We start from the raw sequence: 17,768 nt of genomic DNA, 5'->3' as shown, positions 1-17,768 counted from the left end.
GATTTGGACGTGGTCAGCCAAATCAGAGCTAGCTACTAGGCTCCCTAGTTTATCACTTGAGTTTCACCAGTGCCCAGTTGACATCATAAACCCGAACCACAAATAGCTCCACCAGAGAAACTACTGTCAGATATAATCCTAACTTGATGTTCCTCTTAAAAACTACTCCTCCCGAGTTCCGATCCTTCAGATCTAACGTCATAATATGCCATGGCACGCTCACCATCCACACACCAAGCCCCAGCACCCAAAATATCAGAGAAAGCTCTGCCTGTACTGCGGTGATCGCAAAAAGGATGACCTGGGAAGCACATAATACCGCCAGGGGAACTTGGATATTGTTCCCCAAAAAGATGGCAAGTGAATTGAGGCCAATCTTCATATCATCCGGTCGATCCTGCATCGCATAGAAGACATCAAAGTAGACAACCCATGTTGCCGTAGCAAAGAACAAAGGAAGCGCCTGGCTCATATTATTTAAATCTCCTGTAACCCCCACCCAGCCAGGGAAAACCGCGCCTCCGATTATTGCTCCCAGGACGACTTGGGGGAAAGGCATTATGCGTTTCATGAAGGGATAAATGGTGCTCAGGACCCATACCGGAACGAAGCTGGCAGTAGCCGCTGGACCCATAGTCATCCAAGTAACAATCAGAGTGACAGGTAACCAGCAAATAAAGGCTATAATGGCTTCTGTTGTGCTTATCATGCCGGACGGTAGAGGGCGAACTTTGCATCGCTCGACATGTTTATCGAACTTTTGATCACAGATATCACTGGAAGAATTGGTTGACTGATACAAGCAGAAATCTTTTCGAAGGCTTACTTGAATGTACAGAATGCACAGTGAGTAGCTGTCACGCTGACCCATATTCCGAACAGTAATTGCATGAATGCCACCACATCTAATGATACATCGTGCATCCCCGCAGCCACACACGCCCCCCAGATAGCGGATTACCAGCATAGCCAGGCTTCACGGGTATGTAGGCGTGCGAGCTCCCATACACCGCGTATCACGTTACGCGGAGATTGGAGGACGGTAGAGTAAGTCATAGCGCTTGGTATCCAGACGCCTTAATTTTGGCAATCGAAGTATGCAACAGAATATCAGCAGGAATATTGAGATGTGACGTGCGAAGGCTCCTAACGTGGGAATAGTCCGTGTGTTGATCGAAGCGTGTCATATTTGAATAGGTATCTATATAGGAATTTCCACTTAATATCTACTATATGGCCCCAGGCGCCGAGACTCGGCGTCGGTCTCGAAACAGTTTCAGAGACGGTTCGGGTGAATCCTGGAAGTACTCTCGACTCGGCCGACGATTACATAGTGATTACTATGCTATTGCACGAGCCAATATGACCGATCGCTCTGATCTAGTGGATTGGATTGGTGTGGACTAACGGTTAACTTATCTAGAGTGGAGTCACCACAGCACTTGAGCGAGCCGAAGTATAGAAATTCCCAGTCGGTATCGGCATTTTGATATGAAAGACTCGGAGTTTTGGAATCTTCATACCCATATTTTTATACGGTTGACCTTTGCCACATCTAACATTTGAAAACGATTTGAAAAACAGAAAGTCATTCAGTTGTCTTCGAAATATTTGAAGCCACATCATAATGGTTTCCTTCAATAGAAGCACTGAGATCTTAACCTCACCCGAGGGCTCTACGCATAGGAAAGGCATCGCAACTCCCGTCTCCAGCAACGATGAATTCGAAACAATAAGCCCCGTCTCTAGTGACCTCTGTGATGATATTGCCATCATTGGGATGGCATGTCGTGTCCCTGGCGATGTCAAATCCCCCTCCGAGTTATGGCAGTTCCTGCTTGATAAAGGCGATGCATCAGGCGACATGCCCTCCTGGCGTTGGGAGCCCTATCGGCAGCGTCATCCCCGCAATGCGAGCATACTGGACCAGACAACCACGAAGGGATATTTCCTCAATGACATTGATCACTTCGATGCTAGCTTCTTCTCTATTTCTCCACGTGAGGCGGAGCAAATGGATCCCCAGCAGCGTATTGCCCTGGAGGTGGCCTGGGAGGCTTTGGAAAATGCAGGCATTTCCCCTTCCAGCCTTGCTGGTTCGAACACGTCAGTTTACATGGGTGTCAACTCCGACGACTACGCCAAGCTGGTACTGGAAGATCTTCCCAGTGTTGGTGCACATATGGGTGTTGGGACTGCCTATTGCGGTATTCCTAGCCGTATTTCCTATCTACTGGATCTGATGGGTCCCAGTGTTGCACTAGAGGCCGCCTGTGCATCATCCCTGGTTGCTGTCCATCATGCCAGACAAGCAATTCGAGCTGGCGAGACTGATCTTGCCATTGCGGGTGGTGTCAATGCACTTCTTGGACCTGGCTTAACCCGCGTACTAGACGAAGCCGGGGCCATATCAGCGGATGGAAAGTGTCGTTCCTTTGACGACTCGGCCAGCGGGTATGGTCGAGGTGAAGGGGCGGGAGTTGTCATTCTAAAACGTCTTGATAAAGCCGTCATGGATGGTGACCAAGTGCTAGCCGTACTAAAGGGTAGTGCGGTGGCATCTGACGGCAGGACACTTGGAATAATGGCGCCTAATGCGCAAGCACAGCTTCTTGTTGCACAGAAGGCGCTCAAAGAGGCGAAAGTTACATCTGACTCTATCAACTACATCGAAGCTCATGCTACTTCTACATCGCTAGGAGATCCTACAGAGATGAGCGCACTGGCTGAGATATATGGTGCGGGATCCGGACGCCATCCAACTGATCCGTGCTATGTAGGCTCCATCAAGCCAAATATCGGACATTTGGAGGCTGGTGCTGGCGTCATGGGTCTGATAAAGGCGGTTCTTGTGCTTCGCTATTGCCAGGTGCCTCCGCAAGCCAATCTACAGACCTTGAATACTAAGATCGATTGGGATAAGAACTTACTATGCTCGCCCCGCGAGCTAGTGACGCTCCCGGAACCTAGTCCATTACGGCCGTTACGGGCGGCTGTAGCATCGTACGGATATAGTGGCACTGTATCGCACGCCATTATTGAAGCCTTCAATGGTCGATCCTCATTCGAGGAGCGATTGGCCCAGACTCCAGATGATGATGTCACGCCGGTTCTGCTTCTCTTGTCCGCACCTCAAGCGAACCGCATCTCTATAGCAGCTAGAAGGCTAAGCCAGTGGTTGTGCGACAATAATGGAGAAGTTTCATTATCGGCGGTGGCTACGACACTATCCCAGCGCCGAGCGCACCACCGGTTCCGCCACGCGATCGTCGCTGACTCCGTTGCAAATGCTATCGCTACACTCAATGATGTAGCCCAAGATGTGCCAAATCCCTGGGCGCATAATGGCCGAGACGGGAAAGAAGCTTTCAAAGGTCCGGTTTGGGTATTCTCAGGACATGGTGCACAATGGCCTGAGATGGGTCGTGAGTTGCTCCACTCTAGTCCGGTATTCGCGCAAGTGGTACACAATCTGGAACAATCTGGAGCCCATCATTCAGGCCGAGTTAGGATTCTCTGCGATTGAAATCCTAAATTCCTGCTGTCCAGACCGCACCGATGTGATCCAGGCGATGACATTCCTCATACATATGGGAATTGCTGCATTGTTTGAGCAGAAGTGTGGTCCTCCTATCGCTGTTGTCGGCCATTCATTGGGAGAAGCGGCGGCGGCAGTTGTCTCTGGAGCTCTGACTTGGCAGGAAGGGGCCTTGGTCGTCTGTCGTCGAGCACGGCTTTATCGCGAATTCATGGGCAAAGGTTGTATGGCGCTAGTTAGAATACCGGCTTCTGATGCCAGTTCTCGCATCGCTACGCACCCTGGTGTGTCCGTGGCAATCGAGACATCGCCTTCTTCATGTGTGCTGTCTGGCACCATTAATGCCGTCCAACGCATATCTGAAAAGCTGCGCGAAGAAGGCATCGAGGTTCGTGCTATTTCCTCCGATGTGCCTTTTCACACGCCACTGCTGGAAAGTCTGACAGGCCCTCTGCTGGAGGCGCTACAAGGCGAGCTCAACCCCCAAGCGCCACATATAGCTCTTTATTCAACATCACTAGAGGATCCACGATTAGAGGCGCCACGTAATGCGCAGTACTGGGTGGCAAACATGATCCAACCGGTCCGACTACAGTCAACAGTGGCAGCACTTGTGGATGACGGGTTCCGAGCATTTGTCGAGTTATCGAGTCATCCCATCGTGACTCACTCTATCATTGAAACGGTTAGCGAAAAGACAAAAGATAGATTTATCGCAACACCGACCATGGTGCGCAGACAGCCGGCATTAAAAAGCATATTGGCTGGTGTAGGGCGTCTGCACTGCTTTGGCTGCCCCATGAAGTTCACAAATCCCAACCCGAGCGCTGCATGGAGCTCCTCAGTGCCCTGTACTACCTGGGATCACCAGCCATTCTACCGTGCCGTGGGCAGGATGACGGCTGCACAGTTAGCGCCAACGCACAACCCAGCGGCCAATGATCTACTGGGTTCTCGCACCGCCCTATGGGGAACTGACGAAGTGCTTTATCAAACCCACCTGCAGGATGATAATCGGCCCTTTCCCGGCCGCCATCCATTACATGGGTCCGAGATCGTACCCGCTGCCGTACTATTGCGTACATTTTTGCGTGCACTGTCACCTAGGAGCGTCGAGAAGGTTTCTCTCCAAGTGCCTGTAGTGGTTTCTCCACCGCGTGAGATCCAAATCCGACAAAATACACAGATAATCTCTATAACATCCCGTTTGGAAGAGGCAACAAGCGTCGAGGACGGATCCTGGCTTGTCAACACTACTGCCACTGTGGGTACAGCGGATGCAGCACCCTCCTTCGGCAATGTTGATCTGGCGGTTATCAGCAAAAGAATGTCACAGAAGCTGCCAGAAAACTTTTCAATTGAATATCTCGCATCTGTGGGTGTTTCAGCCATGGGATTCCCTTGGCGAGTAGTGAACCATATGGCCAACAACAACGAGATGCTAGCCAGGGTAGAGGCCAACTCAGCAAGTGTCCCCGGTATGAACGATTCTCTAACCTCCATTATGGATGCAGCGACTTCGATTGCTTCGACCCTTTGGCATCACGAGCCCCGGCTACGGATGCCCACGGCTGTCGACCGTGTCGTGTCAGTCAATGTGGCTACTCCGGAAGTCGTGTACATCCACTGCACCAAGGCACAATCGGCTGTCAACATAGCTGATGTGATCATCATCAGGGAGGATGGAATGGTCCTGATGGAAAAACAGGGCATGGCATTTGCGGGCGTGGAAGGCGAGTCCTTCTCGGGAAAAAGCACTTCAGGTCTCGTGCATCAAATCAATTAGCCGCCAGCTGTGCTGACCGAGGAGCCATTGGAGTTTGCCCACATCGCATTCCTCGCATCCGATACCACCAATACCCAGCTGGAGACATACATAAGGCAGCTGGATAGCCGAGGGATATCTACTTCTATCCATCAAGATACCACAGACTTGCCATGGGGAATTCATCCGTCTCTGGCAGTCTTCTACCTCCCTCAAGTCACAGATCAAATTTTCGACACTGCTACCATCGCCTGCGATGGCCTCGTTGCTGCTGCGCAGGCTATCCTGCGCTTAGGCTCCGATGAAAAGACTGTGCGGCTTTTCGTCATCACCTCCGAGGGCAATCTAGGCCACAGCGCCCTCACTGGCCTTAGTCGTGTTATTTTCGCGGAGCATCCTGAAATCTGGGGGAGCCTTATCAATGTCGAAGACTATTCCACATTCCCCTTCATGGCAATGCGATACGTCAACAATGCTGATGTAATCAAAATACGCGACGGGGTTCCGCGCACCGCCCGCCTTCGTCCGCTCCGCTCCGCCCCACTCCGCTCCACTCCCGCTCCGGGGACTATCACTTTCTCCCCAGCAGCCACTTATCTAATTACTGGTGGGCTCGGGTCCCTGGGCCTTTCAGTGGCTAATTGGATGGCTAGTCAAGGTGCACGACGTATTGTGCTTGTTTCTCGTCGCTCCTTATCGCCACGTTCCACTTGGATGACCTCACAATGCACCGATACTCAATCTACTATCGAAAGTTTACTTTCTCTCGAACGTCTCGGCGCTACTATCTACCCTCTCGCTATTGATATATCTCACCCATCTGCAGCAACCAACCTCCGCTCGGCGCTGGCCACCCTTAACCTCCCACCCGTAGCTGGCGTAGTTCACGCTGCTGGCGTCCTCTGCGACCAGCTAGTCGAACAAATCACCCCAGAAGCATTCAAAGCTGTGTTGGCACCAAAGATAGCAGGCGCATTAGCACTCCACACTGTCTTCCCACCTAATTCTCCTAGTCTAGACTTCTTTGTCCTCTTCTCATCCTGTGGGCAACTGCTAGGTTTCCCTGGCCAAGCATCGTACGCAAGCGGGAATGCGTTTTTGGACGCTTTGGCTGAATCAAGAAAAATAGAGGGTGACAATGTCCTCTCTCTTCTCTGGACATCATGGCGCGGCATGGGTATGGGAGCCAGTTCAAATGGCGCCTTGGGGGCGGAGCTATATGCTCGTGGTATCACAGATGTGACACCTGACGAGGCATTCAAAGCCTGGAGCTCCATTTCCTCCATTGCAGAGGCAAATCACGGTGTTGTTCTCCGGGCTAGATTGCTTGGATCTGGAGAGCCATTGCCTCATGCCATCCTCAAGGATATTGTTGGTTGGAAAAAGACAAGTGTGAATGAGGGCGAGGCTGGCAAAATTGAAGAAAAAAAGAAATTGACTGGTCAGGAGTTGATGGAGCATTTGCGTGTTGTTGTGAAGAAATGTGTGTCGAAGACGCTGTCCATTGTGGAGGAAATCGATGAGACGGTAGCCTTATCAGAGATGGGAATGGATTCGGTAATGACAGTCCATTTCAGGATGTCTTTGCAGCAGGCATTGGCTGTCAGTGTTGGACCAACTTTGTTGTGGAAGTACCCGACGGTTCGTCATTTGGTTGAGCACCTTTATCAGGCTTTGGACGAAAAGTCCTCTTCTTAGAACTTAGGCAGTTGAGTATGGAGAATGGCACTCAAGTCCGCAATGTGGAAGGCTATTCCAAGGTTCCGCATCCATGAGGGATTCGGTTGAGGGGCTTGAGTCTTCGCCTATGAGGAGAAAGGACTCGGAGAACATTGAAATGTATGTACCGGCAATAATTGAAATTTTTTACAGTGAGAAATCGATACTAGTAGTTACATCTTCAGGGCTTCCAAAATCTTGTAACTTGAATTGATGTTCACTGCCGTACTAGTAGCAATTGAAGGGCAGTTTAAATCCGAGTCGCCGCAGGTGCCTTACAAAAGAATGAGCCTACTACTAGTAAAGCACTTGAGTATATCATACATGTATGTAAGTACAATCCCTGGCCATTCAACCTAGAATTTCATTCAAGTTGTATTTGTTAGGTACTAGTAGCTTTAAAAATTTGAAGTCACGGTATATGATTCCAAGATTTACTACTATTCAACATTTGAATGTTCGAAGGTAGTACTACTGAGCGCAGTCAATGGATTTATTCCCCTATAATGTATATATGCTTATCAGTTCTGTTTAAAAAAAATACACATATTTGAACGAACATTGGAGTGGCTCAGTTGAAATGCCCCGGGCCAGGGTTTGAATTCAAGATATCCAAATGTATTTTCTGATGCTAGCACTAGCAGTAGACCCTCTAGACTCGGATGTACATGTAGCTCGAACATTCAAGTTCCAAGGTTGAATATACATTTATTCACTCATACCACCTGATAAGGCCCTGGAGAGCAATTCTGCCCCTTGATTCCAAGGTTCTAGTCTATTCGCCTCTTTGTCAACGCCAGAAACTCACCATGAAACTGTGGCACAACCATATCTTCCCACTTCATATCCTCCACAGTCGTTCCTACTAAATCCAAATCGAAACATCGAACAATATAGGCAATAGCCATATACATCTCCATGTATGCCAAACTACACAAACCGCACATTAGTCACCATCTTTTTGAATGCAAAGGTAGATTGTACATACTTGATTCCCAGACACGACCGACTTCCTCGTGAAAAGGGCACTAGAAACTTCGTTCTCTGTGCCAATATCTCAGGTTCCTGAAGCCAGCGTTCTGGATCGAACACCCGTAGATTTTCGAAAAGAGTCTCGTTATAATGGATGTGGTAGATCGCCATTCCTACCCGGGTACCACTGGGGATGAACCGGCCATCTGGGAGACGGACACCACCTGGTGGAACGAGACGGGGAGTACGAGATGCTGCCGGAGATGAGTATCTTAGACCCTCTTTAATCACTGCAGTCTGTTTTCATTCCATGATTAGCTGACGATCAGTGGAACATGAGCTTTTTAAGGTTATAATGACGAGGGGGTGAAGCCTAACCAAATAAGGCAGCTTCTCAAGCTGAATGTATGTTGTATGAGAATTTGACGTTGGCAGGACGGTTTTGAGCTCTGCTAGGAGTCGAGCATGTATTTGACGATCATTGAAGATATAGAACAGGGTGACGGTATTGGCAATGCCTGTGGTATCATCACCCGCAGAGATGAGGGTGAGAAGCTCATCGCGCAGGCCACTTTTGTCGGGGACCGCGTAGCCTTTTTCGGGCAGGGGAATAAGCAAACGTTCCATGACTGTGGAGAAACTAGGAGTTTTCCCTTTGGATGCGGCGGCAATATACTCATCGATGCGACGAGAGGCGAACTGAATAATTATCTTTAGTAATGTTGCCTGGCTAGTTGAATATGTTCTGGGCTGGTTTCACCTGTTCCAGCTCATGGCCCATTTCAACAGAATGCGGAATTCTTTTCGCAATCCACAAAGGCAGCGAGTTAAGAAGTCTGACAAACGGGAATGCTTTGATAACATGTAGACTGGGAAGGTATTGCTGGAAGACTCGCACAGGGAGAGATTTGAACTCTGGGTCGGAGAGAGCATCGAAGGATTGGCCAAAGGCAAACTGAGAAACCATGTCTAAGAGATTCATTAAACCTGAGCCATAAGGTTGAAAGGCAGGATACTCACCCATTGCGAGAGACTTCAAGGCCCACTCCATCGATACAGGTTTTCCCTGGGCGAAATATTCATCGAAGCGTTCTGAGCAGTAGTCCACATGTTCCATTAGCATCTGCTCCAAACTCAGTATGTTTTTCTTGGAGAACAATTGCTCAAGCGGTGCTTTGCGCTGCTTGTGTCGCACTGGGTCGCACTCAGCCAGAGTACTTGACGGTGCACCCAGTACTTTATGCATAGTGGGATCTTTGTAGTATCGACTACCTGCTCGGTATAGCTCATGGTAAAATTCTGGATCGTAGATATGAACCTCATTGGGACCCATACGCAACGCAGGTCCCAGTCTCTTGTGCATCTCTTCGAGCTTGAACAGTGTCTGGCCTTTTTGCCCAGGTCGGATACCAATGTTCCAATAGGCCTCCCAACTGTGGTATTTTTAGCAAAACAACTTCAAGCAGACAGACCGATACGCACTATTCTCCTAAGGCCGCCCATGGTGATCCTGGAAAAACGGCCAGTGGGCTGAAGAAGATCAAATAGACAGCACGAACAGCATGGTAAACAGCAAAGGTTCCGATTGCAATAAGCCAAAGGCTCACAGGAGTATCAAAAAGTAAATACATAATTGTAATTTCAAGATAAAATTTGAACGTCTCACCTCTATACCTAGGTATATTTGTTCCCTTTTTTAAAATCTCTGTAGTGACCGATCGGCCTAATGAGACGCACCTGGATAGCCGAGGACGCCGAGATGGAAAATCCACATAGGCGAAAGGAATCCTTAAAGTGATTTCAAATATTCCGCTTCAAATCTTGGAATAGTATAGACAAAATGAATTATTCTGAGTCCTCCATTATTAAGAATCTTGGACCGAATCCACTATTCCTTGACAGTAGGCACTATACGGCTCTCGCCTTCATTCTTGCTGTCTGTATACCACAGACGACTCATGGATCTGCCCTTCGTTATGGATTACTGCTCCTTCAAATAGGCTCTGCAGTGCAGGCTTTCTTTGCACCACCGCCTCCGGTATTAGATGTGGCTCTTCTCTACACATCTGGTGTGTTCATGGGTAACATGCTAGCGCGCTACATTGATCGACTATACATTCACACCCCAGAGACATCATTTTATCGAGTTCAAAATGTTTCAAGTTCCTCTATCACCCCACCAAAACTCGAAGATATATCCAATACCCCACTATCAGCGCGCATTTTTTGGGCCTTCGAGCTCATCAGCGTTACCCGTGGTATCGGCTGGAACTGGCGCGTTGCCGGTATTCCTAAGCCTTCGGTCGCATCAACTCGATTCCAATTCGCTGCATCCCAACTTCTCCGATGGGTTGCCATGTATACTGGATTGAATCTGGTAACTTTAGCATGTCGGACAATTCTATCAAACCCAAATCCCAGCTTGAACATCCCAGGCGATTTGCATATCCACATCCTGATTGTCGTCGGGTTTATTACGACAATATATAGCCATTTCGCTATTCTCATACTTCCGCTCTCGGCTATCTGTGTCGGGCTTCAAGTTGGTCCTCGCTCATGGCGAGAAGTTTCCTCCTGGCCACCGAATTTCGGTAGTATTACTGAAGCATACAGCATTCGGCGCTTTTGGGGGTATACCTGGCATCAGCAACTGCGACGACAGACAGGTGTACCTGGTTCTTACCTGCTTGGCTTATTGCCGGAGAGTGTACGAGTGTCCAGACGAACCCCAGTTCGGCTTGCAAGACGATACTTCCTGCACATTATGAGTTTTGTCGTTTCAGGAGCGATTCACGCTTGCGGTACTTATCAGGTTACACGAGCCTTCGGAACTCCACTGTGGGACGGTGGGAAGATGAGGTATTTCTTAGTACAGGGAGTTGCGATTATAATCGAGGATTTTGTATGTTGGGTTCTGGGTGTTGATGATCGGTCTGGAGCAAAGCCTACGACAATGCGGCGGTGGATGGGATATGCGATTACGGTCTCTTGGTATGTATGTACTCGTGTATATGTGCTGGCAATCCCTGTGGCGCTTTCCTGTGGAATCCGGGATGAGAGGGAGGACATATATGCTGCTTTAGAGCTGGCGCGACGATCGGCCGCTGCGGTGCCTGGTAACTTTGTGGCGCAGGCGTGGGAGCTTTTTTTATGAGTGAGGATTTTGGTTAATAGATTTTCTACGAGTACGAAAAGGCCTGGGGACATTGAATGAGCACATGCAGTCTCAGCTTATTTCTTAAGCTAGCATAGTTAGGAAATCGTGTGCAGATAGTAAAGCCCTGGAAGTTTCCACATAGAGAGGTACAAATTAAACGACAATAAACCCCAGAATAGAAGCGAAGCTCTCGTCTATTGATACCTTGCTAGACTATACAAACTCTTTAGGAAGCGTCGTCAGAGTGCTAATTTCGGCCATCGTCTCCTCCCAGAGTTTCTTCTGAATCTCCTGACCTGCCTGCGACCGAATAAATGCAGTTTTGCTGCAGGGGAAATCATGTTAGTCATTGACAAACTATTAGAAGCGAAAGGAATCAACGTACTTGGCAGCGATGGTCTTATCCTCCAACATCTTACCGTGGGACTCAGGGCCTACCACCAGCGCAGCATTCAAGATGATCCAGCCACCAACCTCAACAGGTCTGGCACGGAACGACTTGATAGCATTGACTATGATACGCAGGTGCAATGGAAGAACGTCGCTCATGTTGGTATTAACCATACCCGGGCACATCATGTTAATGATGACTTTCTTGGGGTCCAGTCGCGGAGCCAAACTGTACATGAACAGCACACAAAGCAACTTCGAGTCCCCATAGCGCTGAAACGGTACGAAGGCCTCATCTTTGTCCATGTGCTCTAGGACACCTTCATCTGCCTTGATGGGACACTTCTTTTCAAAGCTTGTCACCTCGTGCGCACGACTGCCGACCCAGCTGATGCGCGCGGGGGATCCAGTCTTCTCGGCACCACGCTCAAGGTACGGAAGAAGCTCGGCAATTAACAAAACATTGGAGTAGTAGTTGACCTGGGTGGTACGGTCATGTCCGCTCGGGCTGCGTTCCAGCTTGAGCAGGCCGATACCCGCATTTAGAATGAGGATATCGACAATAGGGATCTCCTCTTGGAGTTTCTTTGTGAAAGCTTGCAAGCTGTCATATCGGTCGACGTCAAGCTCCATGACCTTGATGGTCAGTTTGGGGTTGTGGGCTTGGATACGGCGGTCCTGGAGGAGTGATTTGGCACAGGCCTCGCCCTTGGCGACATTGCGTACAGCGAGAATTACAGTCGAGGCGCGCAATCTAAGCACCTGCTTTGCAGTTTCTAGGCCCATACCGGCACTGGCGCCGGTAATGACAATGGTTTGGCCCGTAAGATCAATGCCCGTAGGCAAGGGATCCACTTTAGGCTGGATGATGTTGACCATGGCGGAATTTGAATCAAGGGGAGGCTGGCAGGTTGCAATTTACGTTATAGAAGAGAAGAGGAAGAATGTTCGGGGAAGTCATTTTGAAGTCCCTTTATCGTGCCATAACTACCTAGCTCTTCCAAATATTGTGTATGATTGTTCAGCATTCATGAACCCATACCTATTCCAGGTGGGGCTGACTAAAACCCCTTTGTAACAGATGGTTGAGTCAGCATTCGGCCGATTGACACCCCAAAAGGGTAATCCCGGGAGCAACAGCTCGCCCGAATAACATTTGAACATCGCGAGCGAGACGACCATAGCGAGGCGACCGAGGTCTTTTTCCGAGCGTTATTATCAAATTTAGATACCCATTTCATCATGATGGTCGACAATAAACCGCAGATATGTAAAGTAAGCGGCGTATCACCAACCAGCTGCCCTCCTTTCACTTCCTCCATTCTGAATAGAAATGGCTCCCTGCAAACCCCGTACCTTCACAGCTGGTCAAGATCCATTGACTAAATTCGATGGAGCCATTTCGGTGCGAAATCTACCACGACCGGCAGATCGCTTATTCCTTTTCCATGGTATTATGCGACCCAGTCGAGGCATCTATGCTAAGCTGATCGCCACTGGACAAAAGCCCCCGACACACTTCCACCCTACGCAATGGGAGTTCTTTCGGGTCCTTCGCGGCAATCTCACCATCGATATCAATGGGCGTCCCGTTCACCGTACTCCCGCTGATGGTGAAATGGCAGTAGCTCCTTATACCCACCATGTCATTTATGGGACCCCAGGAACGGAGATGAACGAGGTGGAGTTTGAAGTGAGTGGCAGTGATCTTGCGGTGGAGGATGAGCAAGGGCCAGTTATGGATCAGTCGTTCTTTGAGAATTGGTATGGGTATCAGGAAGATGTATTTCAACGAGGAGAGAAGCTGGACCTTATACAGGTTCTTTCGGTAAATACAACATTTGAAGTATGTTCTACGGAGAAGCCCGGGTGAACTGATTGAGTATAGATGTTTGATGCTGGAGGTACCTATCTCTCTCCACCATGGTGGGTAACCTTTCGGTCATGGGTCGGGCTTTTGCTCGGAATTATGGTTGGTCGGTGGATTGGTGGGCTGCTGGGATATGCGCCCTTCTATCCTGAGTGGACGACTGACTGGGAGAAAGCCTGTCAGGCAATGGAGCAAAGTTGGTTCCATCGTCGCTTCGCAGATCCGCACGCACAGGAACGAGCATGTGAAATGTTTCGTGATCAGTTAGAAGACGAGGCGAAGGCTGCAAAGAAATCAGACTAGACATATAGTATTTTGATCATCAGGCTTCCAACCTTGGAAGGGTCAACTTTAAATGTCCAAAATTAAATGGATGTTCAAAGTTCTTCTATTATTATTGCATGCGCTGAGATATACCCAAAAACATACTACTATTTAGTGGTTATATTTTTAGCTCTATCAATCCGACTACTACTCAAGTGCTTCTATCAATTTGAACATTTTAAATCTCCCGGGATCACTTTTCTTGATCGACATCCATATCATTTGATGAGTTTTATAATAATCAATAACCCTTCTTCAAGTTCCCTGTGACTTTCACCCGAGAACTCAAGTTCTTCTCGAAACTTTGAACATAGATATAGACCGCAGCATAAACCAGGTCAGACCCGATACTACCCAGAAGCAAAAACTGTCCATATGGTGTCCACGCATATCCAAATCGCTCTGGCCAGAAATAAATGCGCCAGGAAAAGCAGCATGCAGCTGCAACAGTTCCTAGCATTCGAGTCCACCTATTCATACAGTCAGCGCCAGATCAGGAAGCTGTTGGAGCAAAGGAATAGTTCTTCCACTTACCAAATTCCCCAAGAATGACCTAAAGTATTTCCACGTGAAAGCAGTTGCGCAATCGAGCTGAAGTTGATGAGAACCTGCATGGGCCATGCGGTCATGAATACAACCTGCCGACCGATTTTCGGAATAAACGTGGCTGCCACGGCTAGATGTAGCCACATACAGATCACACATCCAACCAGAATAAGGGTCGCCAGATGCTTCGCGACTAGAGGTGAATTTTTCCAAGCATTTGGGGCCGATTTGAGAATAGCGTAGACGAGGATCACGTCGACAATCATCCATTGCGCGAACAAAATTTGATTGAGTGGACCTGGGCCATAGACGAACCCGTAAACTGCTTCCCAGGTTATGTTCAAGCAAAGGCAATGCAGGGGCATGGCGTAAGAACGATCCTTGAACGCTTGACGAGTCATCAAAATGTATGAGATAGACCATAGAATGCCTGAGATGGCTGTGAAGCCATCGGGCACAGACTTCACATGCCAGTAAGGCGCTTGAGCATTATTGTAGTCGTCGTTGGCAGCGGCCCATTCTTCGAGCGCAAAGAAACCCATTTCTCACATAGATCTGGATTAATTATGGGGAGAATTATTTCAAGTTGTGTAAATCGCTCCCATATATATCTGATATCGCCATATTGAACGAGTGAGGGGTACGTCCAGATGTCCGAGTCGGAGTGAGGTTCGTCGGCCGAGTCAGATCGGTCCAAGATTTTCATACTAGCCAGGTACCATCAAGGCGTTCTACCGCCAGCTCGGCTCCAGGGGGAAACGTCATTTTATTCGTGGCACTTTTGTATAATCTTATGTCATTTCCCGCCCGATATTGCAAGTATTAAATTTATAAATGGTGGGTCATAACATATATACAAGAACAGGAGCAATAGTTCCAAGGTTTGTTTCACTCCAGGACTATCACTCATCATGATTCGGATTAATATTTCTCTCATACTGTGCGCCTCACTGGCTATTCTGAGAGATGCAGTTGCTGTTTCCACCGCTCAATCCTCGGCTGCTTCTGCTTTATCTTCACTTGGCGTCTCTCTTCCAAAGGGCGAGGTCCTGGTCGGGGATGTCCGGTATACCTGCAACCTGCTGGATACGGTGTTTTCGAAAAATGAGACCTTCACAGTGAGCTCATCATACTATGACCCATTGATCGACGAAGCCTGGTCACAGAATTGCCGATTAAATGCGTCCTGTGTTATAACACCCACTTCAGCCCAAGAGGTTTCAACCTTGTTACAGATCCTCGAAATTTTGGATACCAAGTTCTCTATTCGCTCGGGTGGACATAATATCAACCCGGGCTTTAGTTCAATTGGCAGGCAAGGAGTTTTGGTCGCTCTCGAAAAGTTGGACACTCTTTCACTGAGCGCTGATCTCGGAACGGTTACAATTGGGCCTGGTAATCAGTGGGGAACTGTATACGAGTATCTCCAGGGGTATAATCTCTCAACTTTGGGTGGTCTTGAAGTCGTTGTAGGTGTCGGCGGGTACATTCTTGGTGGTGAGTGCATAGACTGTCGGAATTCAAGTTCCCCTGCCCTTCATTGAAAAGCTGACGGAAGCAGGTGGTCTCAGTACATTTTACAATACATATGGGTTGGCCATTGACAGCGTCATCCGATTCCAGGTCGTACTTCCCAGCGGGTCCATTGTCAACGCGACTCAAACTGAGAATGCCGATCTATTCAAAGGCCTTAAGGGAGGTTTGAACAATTTTGGTGAGAATGACTTTATCTATGCATCGTTTCCTCAACTAATCGTTCCAGGCATCGTGACTGAATATGACCTCGCGACAAATACAGGAGTCAATATCTTCTACGAGATAAATACCTATACTCTCGCCAACACACCCGCTGTACTTGCAGCATATGCCACGTATCTACAGGATGCCGATATCAACAGTAACGTGGAGATCCAGATCAACCCCACCTACACTATGGTATTCTACGGGTACGTTGGACATGTTTCTACGCCTGCAACATTCGATGTATTCTCCGACATACCTGTGGCTTCAGTACTATACCCACCAACAAACGGCTCGCTTCCTGAGCTTCTCCTCACAATTGGTGCCTCTGGACTGAGTTCAGATGGTATTTCCTATGGCGGAACCTTCACTTTCGAGGTTACTGGGGCTGCACTTCTACAGGTGACATACGAGGTGTATCTAGAGGCTGTCGCCTCTCTGCCTTCAGAGGCGGAACTCTCTTATGTGCCTCAAGGGGTTATTCCGAACTTGGTGACAAAAGGCAAGGCGCAGAATGGAGGGAATCTCCTTGGTCTAACAGCTACGCCCCAAGTCTGTATGTATTTTCTCCCTATCATTCATCCATACTACCACTGATAATTCGAAATTTTATGCAGGGATGGATGTTTTTGTCCAATTTCCAGCAACTTTGAACCAATCTGCGGTGACAGGTGTTGTCGACTCAGTATTGGCTAATCTTACATCGAGTGCAAAATCGCAGGGTGTTTTTCTTCCTTATATCTTCGTGAATGATGCGAGCCCTACTCAAAAGCCATTACAGTCATTCGGGACAGAGAATCTCAAGTATATTGATGTTGTGGCGAAGAAATATGATCCCAATGGTGTGATGCAGAAGTTGCAGAATCGGGCCTACTTTGTTTCAGAGGAGTTGTGAAATATGTACCAGCTACCGAAGTCTATTTATTTGTTTCATTGTGGAATCAAGTTGCACCATTGCTAAACTTGAACATGTTACGTGTTCTGCCCTCCTCTCCGAGTCTCTTCCCCCAAGCACCTACCGCTGAAAAAAATTTCTCCATTTTCCATGTTGTGTTCCCAAGTGAAAGGCTAGTACGTATGAATCAGTATGACAGGGATAACATGAAGACTGCTCACCTACATGACAGCAGAGCATAAGATCTCTTTCACTCGGTGTTCTCCATCTACCCTGCCCAGGTGGGTCTCGTTCCTTATCCCTGCTACTCTCAGGCCCCGGTGGTGAACCTCTTCTCTCTTCCCTCCAAGGCTCTCATGTTTCGCAGTCATGGCATGGATTAGCTCCACTAATATGCACATGTGCAGAATGAGGAGATGTTAATTGGAGACGAAAAAAAGCGAAATGTAAGATATGAAGGATGTTCCTAATAAGGAAAGAGCTTGAAACTGATACCTAGTCTTAGGAAGTGGCGCTTTTTAATTGAGAACAATATCAAGCTTGAACCATCTAATGATTTCTAATAGTTCGGTTATTCCAAGGTTCAGGGGAAAGAATCTGACCGCTACTACACGTATGCCTGCTTCTATTACAGACTGCATACAATACGAATTACTTTTCATCAATTTCTTCAAAGCACATATACAGTGGTGTTTAACAAGTATTTGACCTTGAGTACTTTCAGACCCGACCGCTCTATAGACCGCTCACCAATCTAGTAAAGTCAACTCCACGCGCCCTGACTTTTTAACATAGACGGCACCATTCAATAGATAAAAGGGTGCTTGGAAGAAATCACGGGATTTTTTCTTT

The 17,768-nt window shown here is 48.2% G+C and overlaps 8 protein-coding genes across 8 annotated transcripts; 4 read left to right on the top strand and 4 right to left on the bottom strand.

Moving 5' to 3' along the window:
• Positions 1-52: 52 nt before the first annotated feature.
• Positions 53-871, bottom strand: N7520_003635 (4-hydroxybenzoate octaprenyltransferase; the record flags this gene model as incomplete). The annotated part of the gene is made up of 1 exon (XM_057137570.1): positions 53-871. The coding sequence occupies one exon, from the start codon at positions 869-871 to the stop codon at positions 53-55; it is 819 nt and encodes a 272-aa protein (XP_056998035.1).
• Positions 872-1,627: 756 nt separating this feature from the next.
• N7520_003634 (type I polyketide synthase) lies at positions 1,628-7,001 on the top strand (the record flags this gene model as incomplete). The annotated part of the gene is given in 3 exon segments (XM_057137569.1): positions 1,628-3,425; positions 3,445-5,306; positions 5,325-7,001. The coding sequence occupies 3 exon segments, from the start codon at positions 1,628-1,630 to the stop codon at positions 6,999-7,001; spliced, it is 5,337 nt and encodes a 1,778-aa protein (XP_056998034.1).
• A 791-nt stretch (positions 7,002-7,792) lies between these two features.
• On the bottom strand, positions 7,793-9,625 carry N7520_003633 (cytochrome P450; the record flags this gene model as incomplete). The annotated part of the gene is made up of 6 exons (XM_057137568.1): positions 7,793-7,952; positions 8,011-8,291; positions 8,373-8,693; positions 8,755-8,963; positions 9,015-9,427; positions 9,477-9,625. The coding sequence occupies 6 exons, from the start codon at positions 9,623-9,625 to the stop codon at positions 7,793-7,795; spliced, it is 1,533 nt and encodes a 510-aa protein (XP_056998033.1).
• A 209-nt stretch (positions 9,626-9,834) lies between these two features.
• N7520_003632 (wax synthase family protein) lies at positions 9,835-11,148 on the top strand (the record flags this gene model as incomplete). The annotated part of the gene is made up of 1 exon (XM_057137567.1): positions 9,835-11,148. The coding sequence occupies one exon, from the start codon at positions 9,835-9,837 to the stop codon at positions 11,146-11,148; it is 1,314 nt and encodes a 437-aa protein (XP_056998032.1).
• Positions 11,149-11,364: 216 nt separating this feature from the next.
• N7520_003631 (uncharacterized protein) lies at positions 11,365-12,420 on the bottom strand (the record flags this gene model as incomplete). Its single annotated transcript, XM_057137566.1, has 2 exons — positions 11,365-11,476; positions 11,537-12,420. 2 exons carry the CDS (start codon positions 12,418-12,420, stop codon positions 11,365-11,367), a joined length of 996 nt encoding a protein of 331 aa, XP_056998031.1.
• Positions 12,421-12,874: 454 nt separating this feature from the next.
• N7520_003630 (Cupin 2 conserved barrel) lies at positions 12,875-13,714 on the top strand (the record flags this gene model as incomplete). The annotated part of the gene is made up of 2 exons (XM_057137565.1): positions 12,875-13,387; positions 13,430-13,714. 2 exons carry the CDS (start codon positions 12,875-12,877, stop codon positions 13,712-13,714), a joined length of 798 nt encoding a protein of 265 aa, XP_056998030.1.
• A 262-nt stretch (positions 13,715-13,976) lies between these two features.
• On the bottom strand, positions 13,977-14,823 carry N7520_003629 (uncharacterized protein; the record flags this gene model as incomplete). The annotated part of the gene is made up of 2 exons (XM_057137564.1): positions 13,977-14,205; positions 14,270-14,823. The coding sequence occupies 2 exons, from the start codon at positions 14,821-14,823 to the stop codon at positions 13,977-13,979; spliced, it is 783 nt and encodes a 260-aa protein (XP_056998029.1).
• Positions 14,824-15,192: 369 nt separating this feature from the next.
• On the top strand, positions 15,193-16,916 carry N7520_003628 (FAD-binding oxidoreductase; the record flags this gene model as incomplete). Its single annotated transcript, XM_057137563.1, has 3 exons — positions 15,193-15,778; positions 15,843-16,577; positions 16,639-16,916. The coding sequence occupies 3 exons, from the start codon at positions 15,193-15,195 to the stop codon at positions 16,914-16,916; spliced, it is 1,599 nt and encodes a 532-aa protein (XP_056998028.1).
• Between the last annotated feature and the right edge of the window lie 852 nt (positions 16,917-17,768).

Source organism: Penicillium odoratum, assembly GCF_028828045.1.
Source record: "Penicillium odoratum strain IBT 22623 chromosome Unknown utg000003l_segment0_segment0, whole genome shotgun sequence".
Classification (NCBI taxonomy): domain Eukaryota; kingdom Fungi; phylum Ascomycota; class Eurotiomycetes; order Eurotiales; family Aspergillaceae; genus Penicillium; species Penicillium odoratum.
Note: the sequence above shows the minus strand (reverse complement) of the source record. Positions and strands in the feature narration are given on the sequence as shown.